General features: G+C 37.0%; 1 protein-coding gene across 3 annotated transcripts in view; it reads left to right on the top strand.

Moving 5' to 3' along the window:
• Positions 1–598: 598 nt before the first annotated feature.
• RAP2A (RAP2A, member of RAS oncogene family) overlaps positions 599–25403 on the top strand; it is a 34159-nt gene continuing 9354 nt past the window's right edge. The window contains exons 1-2 of one of the 3 annotated variants that reach the window (XM_032151127.2): positions 616–1207; positions 14219–14293. In XM_032151127.2, coding sequence (XP_032007018.1) covers positions 894–1207; positions 14219–14293 — 389 coding nt within the window. In that variant the 5' untranslated portion in view covers positions 616–893. Of the gene's footprint in view, positions 1208–2261; positions 3748–14218; positions 14294–25403 lie in introns of those variants that run through there. The other 2 variants (XM_058438025.1, XM_032151129.2) reach the window with 2 other exon arrangements.

Below are 25403 nucleotides of genomic sequence, written 5' to 3'. Positions count from 1 at the left end.
TCAGGCAGAAGCCTGTAGGTGCCCGTCCCCTTAAAGCTTTACATGCTAATACAAGATAAAACCAAAGCTCTAGGAGTGCTGACAGACTGGGTGGCATCGGGCAAAGGCCCTCGCGGCCCCTCTTAGGCCTTGGGCATCTCTCTCCTTCACTCCCCGCCTCAGGGTAAAGCTTGGAGGTAGCTCTGGCCCCTCTACCACCTCATCCCTGTCGAATTCTGAACGTCTCAGGAGCCTCAGGTTAACGCTGGCTCCTGGCTCGGGCGGGAACTGCGCATGCTCGGTACACAGGCCCTGGGGTCTGACTGGGCGCGCAGGGTTCGACGCTGCTGGGCGGTCGCGGTGCTTGTTTATCTCCGCGCGGGCAGAAGCTTCCGAGCCGCGCAGAGCCTCTCGGGAGCGCTCGCGGCCGGTCGCCTAGGAGACAGGGCGGGGGCGGGGCTGTGCCGCGGGCTCCACCCTGGCCGCCGGGCCCCGCCCCTGGCCGCGCTGCGGCTGGGGCTCGGGCGCGCGCTCTAACGCTGGGGGTAGCGGCGGCGGTGGCGGCGGCGGCGGCGGGCGGGGATCTGGGCGTGGAGGCGCGAGGGGCGGGGCGGGCGGCACTGCGGGCCCGCGGCTCGGGCGGCTCCGGCGGCTCCCGCTTTCTCTCTGCTCGCCCTCAGTCCCACCCGGTGCCCACGGGGCCGCATCGCCGCCCGGCTCGGCCCATGCCCAGGGCCGCTGCTCCCTCAGTTGCCGCCGCCGCCGCCGGCGCCCAGGGGGCCGCCGCGGCTGTGAGGTGGGGGCGGCAGCGGGAGGCGGCGGGGCGAGCCGCCGGGGCCGGGGCTGGGGGCGCAGCGCGGCCGGCGTAGGTCTATGTCGCGGGCGGCGGCGGCGGCGGCGGCCGCGGAGGGACGATGCGCGAGTACAAAGTGGTGGTGCTGGGCTCGGGCGGGGTAGGCAAATCCGCCCTGACCGTGCAGTTCGTGACCGGCACCTTCATCGAGAAATACGATCCCACCATCGAGGACTTCTACCGCAAGGAGATCGAAGTGGATTCGTCGCCGTCGGTGCTGGAGATCCTGGACACGGCGGGCACCGAGCAGTTCGCGTCCATGCGGGACCTGTACATCAAGAACGGCCAGGGCTTCATCCTCGTCTACAGCCTCGTCAACCAGCAGAGCTTCCAGGACATCAAGCCCATGCGGGACCAGATCATCCGTGTGAAGCGGTGAGCGAGGGCGCACGGGGGCTTGGCGGCTGCACCCCGGAGTCACCGTCCCGGGGCCGGAACTCCCCGCGCGGGGCTCCGGGGAAGGGGCTGTTTGGGGGGTGGCTCCAAGCTGGAGGCTTTACTATTGTCATTCTGCTCCTCTTTCTCAATCTCAAATTTGAGTGCTTTGTTTCACAACTAAAATTTGGCATCGTGTTAGCCTACAGAACAGCTCTTTGTCTGTTGGACGTTGTTAGCATTGCTCGTACAGAGCCCTCAAGGAAACAAAGTTTAAAACTTGCAGGGGGGAAAGGGGTGGATAGGTTTGTGTTGGGAAGAGAGGAACTGTGCAGGTATAATCGAGACATTTGCAGACTGAACAACAACAATCTGCCTTGGCAATGTTTGACAGCAAAAATCGCTCACACACCTATACGGTAAAGTCAAGTCCAGAGGAAAGAGACCTTTCTCATCTCGTTAAAGGTTTATGGTTCCAAGGCGTTTTACAAAAATGAAGTCTCTAATTTAGTGCAAAACTTTAAAGACAGATTATCAAATTATTTGAAGACAACATAAGCTAAATGGGGTTTCGAGAATATTAACATAGAGGAGTACAAATAAGCCATTCACAGGAAAAGAATACAGCTTAACTTTTTTGTTTTTGTTTTTTTTTAATATAGCCGCCTTAACCCCTTCCAAAAAAAAAAAAAAAACCCACCACCACCACCAGTTCCTGGAAACAAAACAGAAGCTTCTTCAAAAGTGTGACACAAGTATTAGCTAATTTAAAGTTAATGTTAATAAGTCTTTATATATATATAAAAATTCTTTTCTAAAGTATACATTTTGGAAATATGGCTGATAAATGATTTAACATGTTTGTTTTCTTTTAAATTCACTGAATATATTTTTCTGTGTAATTTTAAGCATTAGAAATGTGATAATATCTTAGTTCAAAGTTCTGGCAAATTTTTCTAATTATCATTTAATTACACATTACTGTTTTATGTAGTTCTTGTTAATGCCTGCTGATAATTTTGGTGTCCTTTTTTTCCTGCCTTACTCTACCTAGAGCCTAAATCCGAAGACCTTTACTGAAAGATGGTTGTAAGTGCACCGTAGACACAATCACATTGTAAGTCAGTTTGAGTCCACTCATTTTGAAAGAGCAAGGACCAAGTTATGTGTACCCAGGGGATGCTCAAAAATTCATTACGAGTAGTGGGTTTTTAATGCAACCTATGAGATCAAAGAGAAGGCTGTCTCTATTGCTCCACTCCCCCTTAACTAATTGAGTATGCACTTTAATAGCTGAACTAAAATTGTGCATGTTATTCATCCTTGTGTTAAATTCCAAACTAGAATAAAGCAGATATTTTCGTGGTCTCTGCTGCTAAGATTTGTGAATTTGATAGCTTTTTACTTCTCCAGTATCATTGTCCTAAAGTTAAATGTTTATAGTTAAGAGTTGAACAATTCTGGTGTTAAACTTAGTATGAGGATGGCATTTAAGGGGCTACATTTAAGTTACTTAAATTCTTATTACCCCCTCCCCCAACCACTCAATTAAAAAGAAACAAACAAAACCAACTGCAGGGTAGTCTGATACATTGCCACATGTCAATGTTAGGCCAAATGCATACATCAAAAAATAATCTAAGTAAATGCCCCAACTGCCTCACCCTTCACATTTAGATATATATGCTTAAAGATATGAAGATGCAGATATACACTGATAAAGCCACATACCCATGGCTAACTTCTTGACACAAGCTTAGGGAACAAATATGGCAAAATATTATTGGATAATATGGTCTACATAATTTTGTAGTTTCTTGTAATTTAGTGCAGATTACTTTTCTCAGTTATAGTAATAGGTTAGTCTAAACTCAGTGTATTGGAGCAATTTGTTTATTTTCACTATGACCCAGAGGAAAAACAGAGTAAAATTCTGCATGCCCAGATATCATTTTACTCAGTAGTCTCAGTTCTAGATATAAAAATATCATTGATCAGCTGAAATAGAGTTCATAAATTCTCTTCACCAGAATTCAACCGTTGTATTCATAAGAACCTCTTGGACCTCACTTGTGTGTCTTTGTAATATGGTAGTAGTAAGGTATTTTACACTTCATCCTAACCCCAGCGTCTGGCTTCCCATCATTGATGGAGAGGACGTGTGAATGCAGGTGGCCTCTTTACCAGTCTTTCAGTATTTGATATCTACTGTCAAATTCAGTACTCAGCTTTAGGCCTAGGTCAGCACTTTTCAGTAGAGATATAACGCGAGCCACATGCGTAATTTTAACATTCCTAGTAGCTGATTTTTTTAAAATAACATAAATATGTGGAATTAATTTTAGTGTATTTTATTTAACCCACCATATTTAAAATAGAATCATTTCGACATGTCAATATTCAAAAATTATTAATAAGGTACTTTACTTTTTTATACTGTGTCTTCGAAGTTTGGTATGTGTTTGACCTACCACATCTCAATTCAAACAAGTCACATTTCAAGTGCTCAGTAGCCGTATGTGGCCATAGGCTGCCATATTGGACAATAGAGGTCTAAGGTGTATATGATTTGGGGAAATGCTTGCTTATTTCTCTAAGCTTCAGTTTCCTTATCTGTGAAATAGAGATTAGCATGCACCTTCCAGAGTCCTTGTTAGAATTAAATGAGATAATGTATTTTAAGATTCCCAAAACAATACCAGTACACAGAAATTGCTCAAAAAATTCTAGCTGTCATTCTTACTTTAATAACTTTGTCATTTATCTTCCTTAAATTTTGCCCTTGATATAAATGTGATTTTAGAATAAATAAATTTGTAATTGCATTTTGGAATTCATTACTTAGTATAGACAAGATGAGACTAAAAAGCAATGAGGTTAAAATAATCCTTGGAAGAATTGTGTTGGTATTCTCTTGAAATATTTTCCCTTATGAAAGATCTGATGGAAAAGGGCATGAGAATGAACATTTAACTTCAAGTACAGTGTAGCAATAATGCATAGCACTAATGCATAGCCAAACAACGAATGGAGCTTTTCATTTTTCATTTCAAATAATAGCAATCATTTTCAAGGATTGCTATTACTTGAAATGCTTCATTTTTAAGAAATGTGAAACTGAACCATACTCCCTTAAGTGTCTGTAAGTGTACATACCTCCATATACATACATGACCTCTTGTCAAAGCCAAGTGGACCAACTGAAAATGGCTGTATTTGTAAATTCATATGCTTTTTCTTAACTCGATTTTGGGTGAGATGACACACACAAAGAAGAGTAACAGGGATATAGGAAATGTTTTTTAGTTGAAATGAAACTAGAATTTTTTTCTGATTTTGTAATTGCTTTTCTCGTCGTTACCCATGCCAGGATCAGCCATGGTCCTAATGTGAAGTTCATGGAACGTGATATACACGACCTGTTTGCTGTTAGGAAAAAGTCCAGAAATCTTCAACATGACCTTTAACAGCCTAGCTTGCTCTTATCCCTCCCTGCCTGTGCAGCCTCACCTCTTGCACCCGTCTTTTTATTCTAGCACCCAGACCATAAGTCCTTGAAAGTGCCTTTCTCTGGGCTCTCCTTTGGCCTGTGGAAATCTACCTTTTTGCAGAATTAATTCCTACTCCGCTTTTCACCCTCACCCCTGCTTAACCCATTTATACCGGAGGTTGCAAATTTTTTTGTGAAGTATCAGACCTTAGCAAGGACCTTGAGCAGTAGGATATAAATAACTCCCACAAGCTTAGCGTTCCAATAATGGAACACTAGGCATAGAAGAGTTAAAAGATTTTTCCCCACTGAGGGAAGATGTCCTCTCAAACCAAAGTAACTCCTTTCCTGTCTTCCCTTACTAGACTAAACTTTATGCCTCACCTCTTCCCTCAATCACACATACCCTGTCCTTTCCCTTTTATTTGAAGCACTCATCCAAATTTAATTATTTGTGAGATAATTTATGGGTAGTCAGCCTTTCTCACAAAATTCTAAGCCCATGTAGGTAACACAGCTCCTACTAGCACATAGGAAACAAGAAAAAATGTTGAAAAAATGAATGTTCAGAAAGAAAAGTATTTGTATTGTTGTTTGGCCTCAGTTTCCCTAAACATTTTGATTTCATAGATGGAGGAGATGATCTTTTAAAGTTCATTTTGCAGATGGAGATGATCTTCCTTCAGCTCGAACTTTCTGTGAGAACACTTCCAGTTGGGGCAGTGTTTAATATGAACCTCAAAGAATCAGAAACATGATGTATTCCAGATGGAGGAAATGGCACAGGAAATGCATAGAATATGTTTTTTGGATGTTAAATAGAGCAGATTGGCCAAATGGGGAATTTATATAGAAGTGTGAGGGGAGGTAAGGTGAAAATTTTTAAAGCTAAATTACTGAAGGTTAAAGACTTTGGAGTTGATCGTGTAGTCAAGGACCATAATCACAACTGTCATAGGTATAGTAATATGTAGTGATATGGTAGATGTCTTAGTGGTAATAGACTACTCTCTTTCATAACAGGAAGAATAGTCATAAATGTTGTGATAATCCAGTTTCTACATGAAGTGTGAAGATCCTGAATTAGCATGGTGTCTAGTAATAGGACAGAAAGGATGTGAGGAATGTTGTAAAGAATGAATTAATCAAACTCAGTGGTAGAGGAAGAGGAAGAGGTCAGAAGTAACCTTGACATTTTGAAATGAATGAATAGGATTATGGAGGAATAGCTGGGGGAGATTATTTTCAGTTTTGGAGATGGTAATTATCCAGATAGCCAGCCTAATAAGTAATTAGAACATTTGAATAAAGCCTGAAAGGTCAGGTTATGTATGAATATGAAGACTCAGGATCATCTGCGTAGTTCAGGTTGGAAGAGTAGATGAAACCTACTGGGTAGAGTATAGAGACAGAAATGAATGGATATGGCTAAGAATAGAAATGAAGAATGAATGAATATAGCCAAGGATAGAACTCGAGAGTTGTAAGATACACAGTGGAGATTTCCTATATTGTAGTAGGCGAGAAGGCGCGGGGTGTTTTAAGATTGGGAAAAAGATAGTTGACTTGCACTACCCAAGGTGAGTAAGTTGTTGTTTTTTTAAGATTATTATTAATTTTCTATATTACTTAAGTGGTCACTTTCAAGTGAATTGGCTGATTGTTTACACTTTCCCCCTTACCATAAGTAGCTATTAAAGCCTACTCTAAAATAGAAGCATATTACCAATTGTTACACATAGATCTTTGGCCCATGACAGTTTGGTGCTGGAGAGCTGAAATGAGAGTATACATCAAACATCAAAAGATGTTTGTCCCAAGTAAGTGAAACTTCTGGAGCTCTGCTACCGTTTTTCCCTCTACAAATACCTGCTTCCCCAATACCAAAACTTAATTCAAGCGGGACCTCCCAGGTACAGAGCCTAATAGCTATGGGTCACTTTTTTTGTTTTGTTTTGTTTTGGTACTGGTGAATTAGTAAGAAAAATTTTTAATAATTAATAAATATATATCATGAAGAATTGATGACTAAATCCTGAAAGTCAGACATAAATTCAAACAAAGAATTTGGGTATGAAGATAAGGACTGATGGTGAAACCTGTACCCACTTAAATACAAAACTAAGATAAAAGAATTGTGAGAATTATGGCTGCCAAACAGAATATTAGAGTTAAAAAACACTGACAATATGAAACAAACAATATAACTAGTAAGTCAGGATGAGAGGAGGGAAATAGTTATGAGTGCTCACTTCGTCTTTCATAAGAGGGATTTAAATGGTCAAAAAATTGAAATTTGTTTTGAAAATGACTCGAAGAGCTCAATGTTTTTCATGATCTTTTTTTCTTTTTTTAAAAACCACTTTACTGAGGTATGATTGACGTACAAAAAGCCAGACATATTTAATGTGTACAACTCAGTGAGTTTAGAGATAAGCATACACCTGTGAAATCACCACAATGCTGTAAAACTATCCATCACCTCCAAAAGTTTCCCCCTGCTTTATCTATCCATTCACTCATTCATTCATTCATTCATTTTTTTTGTAATAAGAACAGTTAACATAAGTTCTATCTTCTTAGCAAATGTTTATACAATTACGGTATTGTTAACTAGAAGTACTATTACTGTACAGATGTCTGGGACTTACTTATCTTGCATAACTGAACTTCATACAGTGAATCACTTTACGTGGCCCGGAAGTTTTTCCTGAAAAGGAAACTTTTGTTTTGGCTGCATTGTAAAATTACAGGTTACAGTATATAGTTTTCTTTTTGCCACTCCAGGATTGTAATTTTTAAAGCTCAATTTGGAGCTGGAGGAGATGATGTCTCTTCCTCTCTAACAAAGTGTGAGAGCACTTTTGTCTGGCCGGGGTGATGAGGGAAGGGGTCAAGTTTAATATGAACCTTAAAGAATCAGCAGCCTGTGACCCACAATTTTGTTAAGATTTGATAATTGTATCAATAAAATCTACAATAAGGAATAATTATACTAATACTTATTTTTTAATGGAGAGAGGGCAAAAATAATTTAAATTATTAAACATTAAGGAAGAGGTAGAGGAACTAAGAAAAATCACTGGATTTCACAACCAACAGGAAGAGCCAACAAAATTGGAATCTTTTTATTTGCCAAAGTTTCAGTAGCAATACACTTGAGTGATTTAATTTATGTGTGTGAACTGAGAAATTACATATGGCACAATAAGGTGCATATATTATGCATGTATATTTACATATTTTTAAGGAAGGATCTTTACATAAAACCAAGTACACTGTACTTAAGGGAATTTTTTTTCAGGGGTATTTTTTCTTTTCAGTTCTCTTTTAGTCATTGTCTTTAGAACCTTAGCGCCTAGGGAAGCATGTATGCCTTACTCTAGGGTTTTCTTGGCTTCTGTTTTGATTTTTCTGTTTTCTGTTTCTCTCCATCTATTCTTACCTACTGTTTTTTTACATACTTATATTTTTCAGGCCTATGTTGTAAAAAGAGTTTTAAGTACTCAAGTTTTTTGGAGTAATAAGAGTTTGAATACGAGTAGACTTTGAAACAAGGTAAAACTGATGGTGACTGAATAGTTACTAAAGGAAATGTATAGATACTTTGTTTATAGGAAATTTATCTTGAAATTTTAATGGTGTGCAGAAATATGCCATATATTATATATTGCCATTTCATTTGTTACTTTGACAGTTGTGGTTCATTTCATTAAAAATTGTTTTCAGCCTGACAGAGAAAAGTTTAATTTCTTAAACATGCCTTTCTGCTTTACCAGATCAAACTCAGCCTTTTAGTAGAGTAATATCAATAATGGTAATGCTGTAATTGTGGACATCTGCATTTCAGTCAAGTATGTTAAATAAAGCATAAATATGTTAGTAAAATTTGAAGTAATCAAAATAGCTAAAAATAATATTTGAAGATTCTAATACATAATCTAGCTAAGATTTTGTCATGGTATATATTAAATACTTTCTCTGGCATAATTGGATAGATGGGGATTTATTTTTGTTTTTGTTTTTTATTTCTCTAATACGTTTAAGATTTTAAAACATACCAAAATTTATATTTAGGGAGAAATAAGGTGACTTATAATTTTTATTTTTAAATTGTTATTATCTGTCAAAAAGCCAAATATTGGAAAAAATTAATAACTATCTCTATTTCTATAGATCCACTCAGCAGGGGATTTCACATTTTCTTAACCAGGGCCCTCAGTAAGAAATACATTTTATATTGTGACTTAGTGCATACATAGGAATAAGTACATCTAGCCGAAATCAACATTTCATGAGACAGTAAACTTGCTATGTTGCTTGTATTACTTTTTCTATTTTTTTCTATTTTATTTCATTGTTTTTAAGTGCTTTTCATGACCCACCAAATTGATTTTATCACACATAGCTTGGAAACTGCTATCCTAGGACATTTTTACTCTAAGAAAACTAAATGGAGCTATCTGTTTAATATTTCATCTTCTCTCTCCTGCTTTTCTGGTTCCCAACAATGCTGTGTAAGATTACGAAAATGAAGTACATCCCAATGTGAGTTAGTGAATACTACTTGTAATTCAGAGAAAGATAGCATTTAGTCACTGAACAAAAAGATATAGCATATCTTTTGAGAAAGCATTTATCTCTGTTGTGCATATTAGAAATATGAGGATGTATTTCTCATGTAATTTTGTTCATTCTAGTAATTCAAGATAACTCTTGCCTTGTGAAAACTTAGAACAGAGAAAGGGAGGTTGTGGTAGTATTCAGACTTGAATACATGAGTGTGGAATTATCCATTTCAAGAACAGTTGCTGAGGAGGTTCAGAAAACTCAAAATAGAGGTCTGCTGCATCTATCCAGGATAACATTGATTCACCTCTTCCTGTAAGACAGTAAAACTGTAAATATCTTAAAATCACTTAGTAAAGTTACCCAAGAGAAACACTGAAAAACCTTTATTTAAAACATTTAGGAGTGTTCTCATGCTTTCCTGCCTGTTAGAAATTAATAATTCAAATGTGGAAATACTATATTAATAATTCAATGCATATTAGTATTTTCTTTACTAAGTATCTTTACAGCTCTCTCTGTAAATGAAATCTTAGAGTATTTTAAGAGACAGGGTCTTGTTCTGTTGCCCAGGCTGGAGTACAGCGGCGCCATCAGAGCTTACTGCAGCCTCTAACTCCTGGGCTCAAGCAGCCCTTCTGCGTCAGCCACCTGAATAGCTAGGACTACAGAGCAGGCACCACCGCATCCAAGTAATTCTTTAAAAATTTTTTCTAGAGATGGGATCTTGTTATTTTGCCCAGGCTGGTCTCAAACTCCTGGCCTCAAGTGTTCCAACTACCTCAACTGCCCAAAGCACTGGGATTACAGGCCTGAACCACTGCCCCTGGTCCTAAATTAATTCATCTTTAGGTTTCCAATGAACATTATGAATACTGTATGTATTATAAGTCTCGAATGGAGTATTTTATTGTATATACTTATCTTCTCATCCATGAAGACAGCGAATGTTAATCTCATTAAAGCTGAGCTCCAGCACTTATTAGTTATGTAATTAGGAGCAAGTTGACATTCCTTGCATTTTAATTTCCTCATTTGTAATATGAGTATGATGTAGTAACTCATGAGATAATGAACGTAAAGTGTTTCTTTACATAGTGAACCTAAAATATCAATAATAAAGTTTCAACAAGAATCACAGAAATAGGAATGAAACCCAGCCTTTTATCTGTATACTGCCACGTGATTTCTTAGGAATTAGGCTCAATTGTCTTACTATATTGAGATGAATTATATAATACCTAGTATAGTACAACATTTCTGTTTTTCCCACTGCTTTCTCCTCTGTGTTTTAAGTGCTCTAACACTATGTTATAGAACTTAGAGCATAGACCTTGAGTGCTTTGTGTCTTTGCCTTCCCCTAGAGACCTAAATATGTTGGCTATAAATGATGGCAATAAATTTTTGTGATTCATGAGGAATTGTGATGATTTTTAGTACACATATTTTAAATATTAAAATGTGACATAAAAAGCAGTCAGCATATATTAGTATTTGTTAACACTTCTCTTTTTAAAAAAGTTAATAGTGATAATAAAGATAATGATAGTAGACCTCTTTATGAATACCAAATATGCATGGGGTGAAGATAATTTTAAGTCTTTATGGCTAGTTATATGCAGTAACATGTTGGCATAGGTTTTTAATAAATCAAATTGAGAAAAGTTTTGTCTTTGTATAAAAGTCATCACTGTCAACATCAAGTAATATCATTTAAGCCACCTCATCTGCATAGCATTGCCTTGGGCATTATACAGAATAAGAACAAGATGCTATCTTTGTCCTTCTGGTGTGCCAAAATGTCCTATAAATGGGTATATATTTTGCAGTATTGAGTTATACAGAAATATATTTTTAAAGACACTTTGATTTCTAAGTTTCAAAATATTTTTCCACCAAAAACATTGCTCTTACTAGGCCACCTTTTCTAAGGAATTTTTTTATTCGGTTTATGGAAATTCAGAATTTTGTCTACAAGACTAATGACAACAATTGTATATTTATGTATAATCGCCTTTTTGTATATGTCTTAGTCTCTTCAGGCTGCTATAACAAAATTCCTTAGACTCTGTAATTTATAAACCATAGAAATGTATTGCTGACAGTTCTAGATGCCGGGAAATCCAAAGTCAAGACACCAGCAAAATTCGTGTCACAAATGGTGCCTCTTGCTGCATCTTCCTATGGTGTAAGGCGCAAAATGGCTCCCGCAAACCTCCTTTATAAGGGCACTAATCCCATTCATGAGGGTGGAGCCATCATGACCGAATCATTTCCTAAAGTCCCCACTTCTTCATTCTGTCACATTGGGGATTAAATTTCAACATATGAATTTTAGGGAGACAAGCATTCAGACCACAGCAGTATGTTTAGTACATTTTTATCCTCCCTATCTAAAATATAATTTCTCCTTCCCTCAATGATCCACTTATACTCTACTGCTTTCTTTTTCTACTTCGTGAACCAACAGTTCCAACAAACTTTGGCAATCAGTAATGTTGATTGGTAAAGTGAAGTACTGAAATCCTATTGTTAAGTAGCCACATACATACATACATACATACATACATACATACATACGTGAAAGCTAACCAGAAAATGAACTATTAATTATTTTTAGTTTATTTTTTATGAGCAAGTGATGAGAAAATAATTTCTCAATGGTTAATTCAGTTTATGTGTAATACCAATGATATAAAACTTTTTTACAATGGTCTAGCATTAAGGAACTATAATGTTTGCATAAACCCTATGTCTCTTCTTGCTCTCAGACGGTCAACTAGTTTTGGAGTGCTATTACCTTTATTCAAGAAGGATGTAAACAGAGCATTATCCAATAGGTGCAGCTGCTGTGTGGAGCTCTGTGCAGGGAGAGTCCCCCAGCTGAGTGTGAGCTCAGTCATGGGAATGCTGTGACCCACCAGCAGCATTTGTCCTGAGAGAGGCAGCCAGGATGTTGTGTGTTTACCATCCCTGCTGAACAAATCAGTACCTTAATTATGGTAGGATGCCTCCCAGAGGTATATACATTATAAAAGGCTACTCTTGATGACAGAAAATGTTTATTCCTAAGGCCACCCTGAGCACATCATCTGGTTTTATTGAAGGAAATACTTGTACATTTATGGAGGGAAGGAAATTTATTTTATTGCTTGCATCAGCATATCCTACTAAGTAATGAGTCCTGAAGCTTTTCTTTATAGGCCACAGTGAGTAGCTTCTTAACAATCACATATCTATTTTCCTTTGAATAAGTACCATTGCTTCAATCTATTCCTTTTTCTCCAAAGGTGACTGTATGTCTCTTTTATCTGGGACAGTTCAGGTCTATGCTGCTTGTTGTTCTCTACATTTATTTACACTGCCCCTTTCCATGTTGAAAGTATCTCAGTGTGGGCAATAAATTTTATGGTCACTATAGACCGTTACCTCAAATTCCCTTTTTTTTTTTTTAAATCATGACAATTCAAATCCCATTTGTGCATATATTTTTTAGATACCTTGTTTAAATAAACAGTATCTTTCTTTGACCTGGCCAGCTTCATTTTTTAAAGCTTTTGTTAATTTGGATAAACAAATCCTCATGAACTGGAAATGTTGCTCAGTTTTGAAAGATGACATCTTTTTTACTAAATGCTCTTGATTAAAGATGGCTGCAGATTCTTTGACCCAACTTCCATTGAGAAGTAGGATCTGTTTCCTCTCCCTTTGAGTCTGTGCTGGCCTGTTAAGACTGCATTGATCTGTAGAGTATAGTGGAAGTGATACTAAGCCAGTTTGAGGGCTAATCTCTGAGAAGACTAACACCTTCCACCTTACTTTCTTGAAGCCCTGAGCGACCACATAGGAGGTCCGGCTATGCTGCTGGAAAATTCACGGAGAAGCCCGGAGGCTAGATAGAGAGGAGGAGGGAGTTCCCTTCCAGCCATTCCTACCAATGTGCCAGGCCTCAGGTGAGGCCATCTTTGACTCTCCAGCCCAGCCCTGCTCACTATAACTAAAGACCTCTGAGTGACCCCAGTCAATATGATGTAGAACGGAAGAACTGCCCAACTGACTTCTGCCCAAATTCTTGACCCACAGCATCATGCAGTATAGTAAAATGGCTATTTTTAGCCCCTAAGTTTTGGGATAGTATTATGCAGCAGTAATTATCTAGAACAATAACACATTTTTAGATAAACATGTTATTTTAGAAATTATTTTGTTAAGAGTACTATGATCCTTTGTACTATGTTAAGAGTACTATGATCCTTTTTGTTAAGAGTACTATTGATCCTTTGGGTTTCTTTGTGAAGATCTTAAAAAAAAATTTATTGAAGATGATTGAATTTAACTCTTAAAGTTCGGCAAATTTATGGAGCACCTACCAGCCGCCCTTGCAATTGATCTACCCGATGTCATTTGACCACTCTCACCCATGCCTGACTAACTGTACTTTGAAGATCACATTTAATTGTATTAAGAATATGGTGTATTATGGCTTAGTTTCAGCAGAAAATCCAAATGTATGTATGTGCCCTTTGCAACTGTTTATATTCATAGTCTGAACTGCCGCCTCCCCGCTTCACTCAACCCACAGGGTGTATTGTTTATAAAAGTAATTGATGTAAACCATCTAATTTCTGTTGATGAAGAAAGAGTCTATTATTTGGTGGTGCTCTGCTTCAATTTTGATACCTAGCACCTGACACATAGAAAATATCTAGTAAATATTTGTTGAATTTGTAAGTAAAGATCCCTGCATTCTGTATTTTGAGTTTCCCTCCAGATCCCAGATCTCTGGAGACCCCTTATGCATCAAATCAATTTAAGCATTTCAGTGTCTAACACAAGGCATGATAAAGAAAAGTAATAAAGCATTTTAGATAGTGTACATCCAAAAATGCGTTTTTAGCCTGGTGGCCATGGACATGTTTGCACTGATTTTGTGACATTTTTGTTACTCCAGACGCTATGGACTACTTGAGAAAACTGTCATATTTGAAGACCATCACTTCATTATCTCATTCTACTTTGTGTGTCTGTAAGTGTCAAGAACTGATTCCAGCACTGGGGATACAGCTGCATAGAAAACATTCATTGCCCTTGCCTTCCTCAGGTCCTAGATGTAACTTCAAAGGTAGCACAGCTGGCTTCAGGCAGAAACAAGACTTTAGCTCAAAACGCCTTATACTACTCAGAGTTCTTGGGTTTGTTTTTTTTTTCTTTTTTTTTTTATTAACCCACCTTGTCTTAGCTAGGCCTTCAGAGCCATGGTTCACAGCTGGTGACTTGATTTAGCAGTATTTACTGCAGGAAGATGGACAGAATAAGGAAAGCTACTTCTGTTTGGAAAAGATGGTATTAGATATTAGAGGGAAAAGTATCTATCCTGTTTTTCTCAAATCTTTTCCACAAGAATTAATGGTTTTCAGACTAGATGGTTAGTTTTGGTCATCCTTGGCCAGAGGAATGGAAGCCAGAGACAGGAGATAAAACACTAAATAACAGTTTTGGTGCATTTTTATGGCTATATCACCATTAAGATTCTAGAACTGCCTTACTAACAGACGATTTGAGAGAACTTAGAAAAGGATAATTCTCATTTCTGTAGTATTTTAAAGTATCCACAGTACTTATTAATTCACGTATGGCTGTAGGGCGGGAGGCTGTAAAACAGGCTGATTGCCCAAGTGTGGTGTGTAACACCACACTAAGCTGTTTGCAAAGTCATCATCATCATCTTCCTTAACATTACACCTAAGTATCAATTAATATTTCTGTTTCACAAATAAGGAACCTGAGGCTCAGAAAGCTCATGACATATCCAAGGAGGCAGAGCTGGGACTTATTTCTAGGTCCTCTAACTCTAGATCCAGCGCTCGCTCTCTCTCTCTCTCTCTCTCTCTCGGTGCACTTCATCTTAATTTTCGCCAGTGACCAAATTGTGGTTGGCCTGGACTGTTAATCTAGAAATAATTTACCCAGAAAAAAACTCAGGTTCGCTCACTTGATGAGGAACAAAGAACTCCCCATGAGAATGTGGGTTTTGATCAATAGGGGTTTTATTACTTGGTGCTAGTAAGTAGGACACTGGAAGGATTCTTCAAGGCAGTGCCTCCCTAAGGAAAAGCAACAGGAGGGCTTTATGGGGCAATGGAGAGGGGAGAAGGGTGCAGCCTTGAATATGGAGGAGGGATCCCAGCTGCACAGATGCAGTGAGCCATCATGCCAGCACATAGGTCGCATGTTATGGTAATGAAACTGTTGCCTCTCCCATGGTGGAGACCTTAGCATGGTAAGTTGCAGGGGTCTGTCAGGAGCTAGTTTAAGCCAACAAGGTGACCACATTCCACACAGGCTATTGGGCGGGAGGTTGTAAAACAGGCTGATTGCCCAAGTTGATGAAATTCTTATAAACCCTGGAAACCCTCCTTGTCTGCTTACAGATAGGCCTTTAGCTAGTCATTGTAGATCCACTACATATTTTTATGGGATAGTTGGTTGGGGGAATGACTGAAAAAGCAATGTTTTAAGATAATTATTATGGAAGTAGCATAGGATAGAGTAGAAGGGTGAGAAATTAAAGGTGAGACCAGTTAGGAGACTGTTGCAGTGTCTCAGGTGTGCATTATTTTGGAAATGAAAGGGTTTTTGTAGTGGGAGTGAAAATGATGGGACAGATTTCCTCACATCCAGTAATTCCTGCTCTGTCCATCCCTGTAATCACTACTGGACTAGACCTGTTGTTGCAGCCTCTCATTACACCTGATCATGCTTAGAGACTGTTGGACACTCTTGTTTACCATCCCCTCTCCCTTGCCCCACAGTGAATTCTTTAAACTATCTTTCTGACTTCTTTCATTTCAGTGTTGGCTTGAACCCTGTCAAAATGTAACTCTTCATTCTCCACTGGCTGCTGTTGAGGGCCATAACCTCTGCCAACAATGATAGTTTTCAGCTCCTTTCTTCATTGTGCATTTGTTTTGTTTTTTTTCCATGTCATCTGTTACTTCTCCTGGTTCAAGTGAAAAGACCTTTTTAATAGGCATCGCCAATAAATCTCATGCCAGTTGAACCAACCAGTTACAACATGCCATGAATAATGAAGGTACTCCTCTTCCTCTTCTGAGTTGTTTATTGCTGGGCAGAAGAAATGCTAATTCTGTTGGCCTCATAACCTGAGTTTTCTAGAAAGCTGTATTATAGAGATTCAGTGTTTGGGTTTTTTTTTTTTTTTTTTAAGTTTTATTTAGTGTTATGTGTACTGAGTGATTTAGAAATCAGAAATATTCTAAGCTCTTACTACAACAATAGAAGAATCTTGCAGGATAAATACTCTTCTGTTCATAATCTAGAAGTTCCTAAAAATCTTAGCTCTTCATAGCTTTGAAGCATCTTTATTTAAATCGTCTTCATTCAGACGTAGCTTTAAAAAAGTAGTTGTAATTGAACTTTGTGTACTGAATTTTCATTCAAACATTTTGCCAAAGATTCTGAAAATGAAGAGGTGCTGAAAAGATATATACTATAATTTAATCCAGATGTAAATTTAGGTAGCAATTCAAATAACTTGCCTATTCCTGAGTAACTGACTCAATTTAATCTTTTCAAGTACAATAGTCAGGCCTGTTTTTTAATGCACAGGTTTCAGATTTCAGTTCTCACAAAGATAAAATGGATGTTGTATGTCCGAATGTCTTTTCCCCTTCGAGAGATGAAAGCTGTGTGTTCTCCATATGTGCCCGAGCTTCAGTTTTCCTTACTATTTAAATTATGTAAAAAGCATGCTTTATTGACAGATTTTTAAATGATATATTTTTGATTAAAATGTACATTCTAGCTACACATTCAAGTATCAAATACAGATCAATGACCACTTTCCTCCACCTTATTTTGGATGACGTGGAGATATTATGCTTAAAAAAAAAAAAGAATCAATTGGTTTATTCAGATAGGTTTTTTACATCTACAAAATGTATCTACAAAATGTAGTTTTATTATATTCCTTTTTCTTAACATGGATTTTTGAGGTACTGTGACATCTTGATATGCCTGAAGAACATCGTGGTCAGCTGGATGCAGTATATAGATCTAATAGTGAAGGAAATGTTTAGAATTACTGTTTTTATTTCCAATAACATGTTGTACTTCAGTGTTAATATTCATTATGCTTTCAGTCTTTAGCCAGTTTTGGATATAAACAGTATTGCATTATACAGAAGTTTAAAATTGGTTAGTGATATTCTGCTAAGAAACTGTGATCAGCTTAATAATGTGCCTTCCATGATGTAAACACATAGCCAACATGCATGTGCATGCAATTTGTCTTGAAGGTTGTATTACTTTTCCTGTTTTAATGAAGAAATTGTTTATTATCTTACTGATTTGTTTTTTTAATTGAGGTAGAAATTGTATGCAGTAAAGTGCACAAATTGTAGGTATACAGCTGGGATGTGTACACCATGTAACCAAATCCCAAATGAAGATGGACAGACATTTCAGGCAACAAAGCAGGCTGCCTTATGTTCCATTTCAGCCACTTCCATACTCAGAGACCACCATAAATGAGTCATGCCTAGTAATGAACTTCTGGCTTCCATCATTCAGCATCAGCATCCTCTATGGGATTCATCCGTGTTGTTGCATGGACCAGTAGTTAATTCTTTTTAATTGAGGTGCAGGATGCCCCTTGCATGAATATACCAGGATTTCATTAATTGTTCTGTTGATGGGGCATCTGGATAGTTTCTAGGTGGGGGTTATTATGAATGATGCTACTAAGAACATTCTAGTACATATCTTTTGGTGAATATGTGTATACTTTCTTTTGGTGTAGCATTATTGGATCATAAGTACATGTGTTCAGTACTAATGTATACTGCCTAGTGATTTTTCAAAGTAGTTGTAACCAGCAAGAGTAACAATTATTCCACATCCTAACCAACATTTGATCATGTTAAAAATTCAGTCTTTTTAATTTTAGCCAATCCGATAGGATTCTAGGAATCTCAATGTGATTTTCGTCTTTGTTTTCTTGGTGTATAATGATGTGGAGTACCTTTTCATATGCTTTATGGCCATTTGGGTATTTTCTTTGGAGAAATACCCATTCAGGTCTTTTGTCCATTTTAAAAATTGGATTATCTTTTTGTATAATTTGTAAAAATTCTTTATACATTCTGGATACAAGTTCTTTATTAGATGTATGTATTGCACATACCTTTCCCCAATCTTTGGCTTACCTTTTCACTCACTTAATAGTTTCTTTGAGTGAGCATAAATTCTTAATTTTAATGAAGTCAAATTTTAAAATCTTTTTATGGTTAGTTCCTTTTTATGTCCTGTTTAATATATCTTTTTCTACCTCAAGGTTCTGAGGATCCATTCTACCTATTTACTTCTAGAAGTATTATAACCTAACTTCAGTTTCTATGATCCATCTCTAATTTGTACGGGCAGAGTGAGATAAGGGGTCAGGGATTTGTTTGTTTTGTTTTGCATATGGCTATTCAGTTGACCCAACATCATTTATATAAAGGACCATCTCCCCAGTAAATTGTAACCGTAACTTTGTCATAAATCAGGCAGATCTATCTGTGTGAGTCTGTTTCTAGGCTCTGTATTTTCTCTTTTGCATTTCTCCCTTCTTATGCCTAAACCACAATCTTAATTTTTGTAACTTTATAGTAAGTATTGATATCTGGTGTCTAATCCTCCAGCTTTGTTCTTCAGATTTGCTTTGGCTCTTCTAGGTATTTTTCATTTCTGTGGAATCCTTTGCATTTTCAAGAATCAGTCACACACACACACACACACACACACACCCAACCAAACCTTCTGGCATTTTGATTGGGATTGCATAGAATCCATAAGTCAGTCAGTAGAGAAATTATATGTTAATAATATTGCATCTTCCAGTCAGTAAATGTCATATAGCTTTCATTTTATTTAGATATTTTTACATTTCTGTAAGCATTGGTTTGTGATTCTTCTTGTAAAGGTCTTTTACATCTTTAACTAGATTATTTTCAGTATTTGCTGTTCTTTGGTGCTACTGTAAATGGTTTGTTTTAAATGGATTTTCTAATTGTTTTCTAATTCTAATATGTTTGAATTCTAAGTGTAGATTAACCTGGTATCCACAACCCTTACTTTTTAAAACACTTTATAAGTTATATTTATAGTTTTTGTTTGTGTCTTTTTCTTTGCCTTTTTGCGCTGTCTGGGAACTTAATTGTACTTAACATTTCCTTTTTTGTACTTAAATATTCTTTTAATCATTTTGATTATAAAGCATAAATTACATATGTCACTACCTTTTAAAATTAAGCGTTTATAATTACAGATTCACATGCAGTTTTATGAAATAATCAATTCCATGTAGTCTTTACCCGGTTTTCCCCAGTGAGGTAACATCTTGCAAAACTGTAGTACAATATCACAAACAGAATATTGGCCTTGATACAGAGCATTTCCATCACCACAGGATCTCTCAGGTTGCCCTTATAGTCACACTTACTCCCCTCCTTCCCTCTATTCCCCTTCCCCATCCTTAGTCCCTGCCAACCATTGGTCTGTTCTCCTTTTCTATAATTTTGCCATTTCAAGAAAGTTATGTAAGTGAAGTCATACAGAATGTAACCTGTTCGGATTGGCCCTTTTTACTCAGCTAAATTCCCTGGAGATTCATCCAAGGTGTTGTGTGTATCCATAGGTCATTCCTTATTATTGCTGAGTAGTATATCTGATATAGATTTACTGCCGTTTGTTTACCCATTCACTTGAAGAAGGATATCTTGGTTGTTTCTGATTTTTACCTATAAACATTTGTGTACAGGTTTTTATGTGATCATAAGTCTTTATTTTTCTGGGTTAAATGCCCAAGGGTGCAATTTTTCACTCATGATAATTATCATGGTTAATTTTATGCTGCCATACTCTTCTCTAAAGTAGTTGTCTAATTTTACATTCCATCAGCAATGTATCTAGTTTCTTTGCATCCTTGCCAGTATTTTAGTGTTGTCACTATTTTTTATTTTAGCCATTATGATAAATGGCAAATGATGTACATCTTTTCAAGTGTTTGTTTGCCATCTACATCCTCTGCAGTGAAATGTCTATTCATGGCTTTTGCCCATTTTCTAATTGGATAGTTTGTTTTTACTATTGAGTTTTGAGAGATCTTTCTATTTTCTAGACATTAGTCTTGTCGGATTGATGTTTTGAAAAGTTTCTCCAAGTCTGTAGTTTGTCTTTTTATCCTCTCAGGTCTTTCACAGAGCAAAAATTTTAATTTTGATGAAATCTAATTTGGTTAGTGTTTACATGATATATCTTTTTCTATCCTTTTACCTTTATCTATTATATTTAAAAGTGGATTTCTACTTGATAGCATGGATGTAGGTCTTTTTAAAAAAATTCAGTCTGAAAATCTTTTTATTCATGTGTTTACACCTACATTTAATGTAATTGCTAATATGCTTCAATTAGTCCCACCATTTTACTGCTTGTTTTCTATTTTTTCACCTGCTTATTTTTTTCTTCTCCCTCTTCTGCCTTCTTTCTGATTATGTATAAATTTTTGTATTTTATCTGTTGTCTTTTATATATTTTTAAATGATTGTTGTAGGTATTACAATATAAATACCTAACCTTTCACAGTCTACTTAGAGTTTGTATTGTACTACTTAGAGTAAAATGTAAAGAGCTTACAACCATGTAGGTCTCTGCTTTCCAGAGTTTTCGTGTGTGTTACATCCACCTATATCAAAATCCCCAAAAAGGACTATAATTTTTTGTACGTTTATACATATTGTAAAGAACTTGAGGAAAAAATAATCTTATATTTACATAGTATTTACTATTTTTCTTTCCTCATTTTTAAAATTGCAGGATACTATTTTCCTTCAGCCCGAGGAATTTTCTTTAGTATTTCTTCTACAACAGATTTGCTAGTGATAAATTTTCTTAGATTTCCTTCACTTGAGAATATTATTTTCCTTTAGTTCTGAAGGATATTTTTGCTGATACAGTATTCTGTGTTGATAGGGTTTTTTGTTTTTTTCATTTAGTATTGTAAAGATTGTTCTACAGTCTTCTGGCATCTGTGGTTTCTGATGAGAAATTTTCAGTCATTTTGTTTGTTCTCCTATATGTAATGCATTTGTTTTCTTTGGCTGCTTTCAAGATTTTATCTTTGTCTCTAGTTTTAAATGATTTGATTATACTGTGCCTTGACATAGTTCTGCTCATTTATTTTTTCAATCTTTTTTCTCTTTTCTTCAAATTAGATCATTTTTGTTGATCTGTTAATTTTACCAAATCTTTTCTCATGTACAATCTTCTCATCTGTGAATGTTTTATCTCAGATATTACAATTTTCAGTTCCCAAATTTTCATGTGGTTTTTTATTATACTTTATGAGAGCAATTTATTTTTCTGTTTATTTCTAGAATGCTTACCTCATAGAGCATGGTTATAATTGCTTCTTTAAAGTCTGATAATTTCAGCATCTAGGTCATATGACATCTATTGATAGTTTTTACCCTTGAGAATTAGTTTTTCTGGTTCTTTGCATGTTTGGTTATTTTAGATTGTGTTGGACATTTTTAGTATTATGTTGCTTAGTCTCTGGGCCCTATTACAGTCCTCTGTAGAATGTAGATTTCTTTTTTCCTTTTAGCTGATAACCAACCCACTGAGGTTCAAACTGCAAACTTTCTCCTTGTTTGGAAGATGATTCCGATGTCAGTTCAATTTTCAAAGCCTTTACTATGCTGTCTTGTGTACACACCACTCAGTGGCTAGTCTGAGACGTAGGTAGTGGTTTAAATTATAGTTCAGTTCTTTAACCTTTGTTATACTGCTTTGAGTTTTCCCACTCATACACAGCTCATATTAGCTTGTGTTGATTCATACACAGAATTAGGGAATCTTTTTCTCTACCTTTTCCTCTCTGGAGGGATCTCTGGGATTCTTCCTGTTCTGTTTAGACCACAAGAGCCCATTTTTGGTCTGGCCAGAAACATGGTGTTTCAAAGTTTTAGCTTTCTGCACTGCCACACAATTCTTGCAATTGGGGTCATCTTTGTGGTAAAATGGGAAGACAAAAAGAGAAAGAAGTATACTGGGGATTTCTCCCACCCTCTTCAGGGCTGAGGGCCCATTTCCCAGTTCCCTAGCCAGAAAGACAGATTTCTAATGAAGTTTTAGCCACTGTCACTGCCTACTGCCCCAGCTCTGCTGTCACTCACTCTAGGTGAGCTGTGAAATAAGAGGAAAAAAGTGAGGGTTTTCAGCCCACACACATACTCATGCTCAAAGGGCCCCCTTTACCCTGATCTTCTGGTTAAAGACAATCTCCCAGAGTTCTAGTTGTCTGTGTGCACCATGAAATGCCCATCCTCAGCTCAAGGCCACAAGGAAAAAAATGGGAAAACCAGGAGACTCACTTGCATGGAAGTCTCTTTCTTCTTCAGGCATTGGTTCTCTTCCCCAAACTGCTTTTTTCTCTTTACTTTTCAGAGTTCTTTGGTAATTGTTTTTTGTATTTTTTCCTGAGTTTTTATTTGTAATCAGCAGGAGATAGGCACTTTAATGGGCTTATGCTATCCTGGCCACAATAGAAGTTCTCAAGTAGTTTTTAAATAAAACATTTAAAATGGCTGTGAGTTGCATTTCCATCATCAGTTGGTCCATCACAATCAAAGCATTAGAAATCTGTTCTGATATAATGTCAACACTCAGTTTCTATGAAAGCAGATTGTTTTATTGGTTGAAATATTCCTAATAGCTTTGAATATCTTCTTGGTATCATTACTCTCCTTACTTTTTACATTACATTTACACATTTCTCTCTGTTCATCTTCAGTGTGTATTCTGAAACCAACAGGACATCAGAGCTGGACTGTGGTTTTCTTTAATTATTCAAGCTAAATTACCAGAAATGCCCTTTTAAGATGAAATATTTAGTTGCTTCAAAACGAGTCAGGTTGGAGGAAGAGGGCAGGTTTACTTAGCTCATGTTTTTCATCCTTACAAGCAGTATTGATGTTTCATGCTAGCAAGCTGTGGTAGAAGTCTTTGAGTCCTAACCAAAAACAATTCTCTTTCTTCAAAACTCCCATAACACTTTATTAAAACTCCCATAACACTATTAAAAGATTAAAAATGTAAATCCCAAGGATAGGGAAACAGGCACTCTTAAGCACTATTGGTTTTAGTATAAATTTCTAGATGTTCACTGAAACTTTGTGTGTATCTGTTTACATGGCAATTTGATGAACTAACCTAGGAATATGATTTTTCTGGCTCAAAAGGTATGCAAAAGATTATAGGTATAAACACATATGTGATATATATATATATATATATATATATACTGCATACCCTTTGAGGCAGAAATCACACTTCTAGGTGTAGTTCATCAGATTGCTGTTTATTTTAGCCAAAAAATGGGAGTGGGGGCCTTCATATGCACTAATGGAGTACAGATAATTAAATTATGGTACAGTTATAGATTCTATAAAATGGAATACTACCTAGCCATTAATATGATACATATTATTTATTAAAATGGAAAGCTCTATAATATTAAGTGGGAATTGAGGCTACTAAATATAATACATCTTCATATACACTAATGGAGGACCGATAATTAAATTATGGTACAGTTATAGATTCTATAAAATGGAATACTACGTAGCCATTAATACGATACATATTATTTATTAAAATGGAAAGCTCTGCAATAGTGGAAATTGAAACTACCAAATATAATTGGTATAATCTCTCTTTTTTTTTTTTTTTTTTTTTTTTTTTTTTTTTTTTTTTTTGAGACGGAGTCTCGCTCTGTCGCCCAGGCTGGAGTGCAGTGGCGCAATCTCGGCTCACTGCAAGCTCTGCCTCCCGGGTTCACGCCATTCTCCTGCCTCAGCCTCTCCGAGTAGCTGGGACTACAGGCGCCCGCCACCACGCCCGGCTAATTTTTTGTATTTTTAGTAGAGACGGGGTTTCACAGTGGTCTCGATCTCCTGACCTCGTGATCCACCCGCCTCAGCCTCCCAAAGTGCTGGGATTACAAGCGTGAGCCACCGCGCCCGGCCTATAATCTCTTTTTATAAAAGCTATAGATATACTTATATTGATATATATAGGAAAATAATTTGGAAGGATAGACATCAAATAGTTATAGTGATCATTCTCACAGAGCCAAGATTAAGAATTAAAAAAATATTTTGTTTCCTATTAAGTATTGCCAAGTATTTTTTTTAAATCATGACTTACTTAATTTGAGCAAGAGTAGGAGGGACCTATATTCATGTTGGAGAAAAGATTTCTACATTCTAAAGGGTAAAAGAACTAGAATCTATGAGAAGAAGGGGCAGGGTGTTACAGATCACAGTTCCTTATATACAAGTAAACTTTTAAACTCTTTTTAACACTAACATTTAACAGACCTGACAGTACAAAATGGGTTGCCTGTAGGTATGAGTTCCACATCACTAAAAATGTTCAGACGTAAGGTCCAAAGCCATTTGGTAAGTTTATCATGGAAGTAATTGAAGCATCAGTTTTTTTGACGTTTTGCCTTGGGACTCTCTTGGTAGATGATTTTAACATTGTGTGAAAAGTTGAATGAGGGGACTTAGAAAAGCCTTTCTGATTCTCATTTCCAAATTCAAAGAGAATTATATTTCAACCTGCTTATCACTAAGAAGATAACAGCATGTTAAAATTCACATGAAGTATGACCTTTTAATACGCTACAGTGCAGCACCCTCAAAGTAAAGTACAGAAACTGACAGTAGTGGTATCTGTCTACAGTTTATCATTGGTGAATAAATGAAGGGAAGGAGGAATTGAGTCTGGACTTGCCACATATGGAACCATGAACTATACACAAAGAATATTGTTTGGGGTCACAAAGTAGTAGATTAGGCCAGTGATTCCTAAACCCTGCTGAACTTCAGAATCCATCTTCAGAGCTTATAGATATAGACACATTACATATTTTAATAGACTCTTGGGTCGTGATCCCACAGATTTAGATTAACTAGCTCTGGAATAGGGCCCAGAAAGCACTATCTTTAAAACAATTCTCAAGTTGCGTTGATGATCAGCCAAGTTCAGACACGACCAGAATAAAATAT

Source organism: Hylobates moloch, unplaced genomic scaffold (genome assembly GCF_009828535.3).
Source record: "Hylobates moloch isolate HMO894 unplaced genomic scaffold, HMol_V3 SCAFFOLD_4, whole genome shotgun sequence".
Lineage (NCBI taxonomy): Eukaryota > Metazoa > Chordata > Mammalia > Primates > Hylobatidae > Hylobates > Hylobates moloch.
This window is presented reverse-complemented; position numbering and strand designations above follow the sequence as displayed.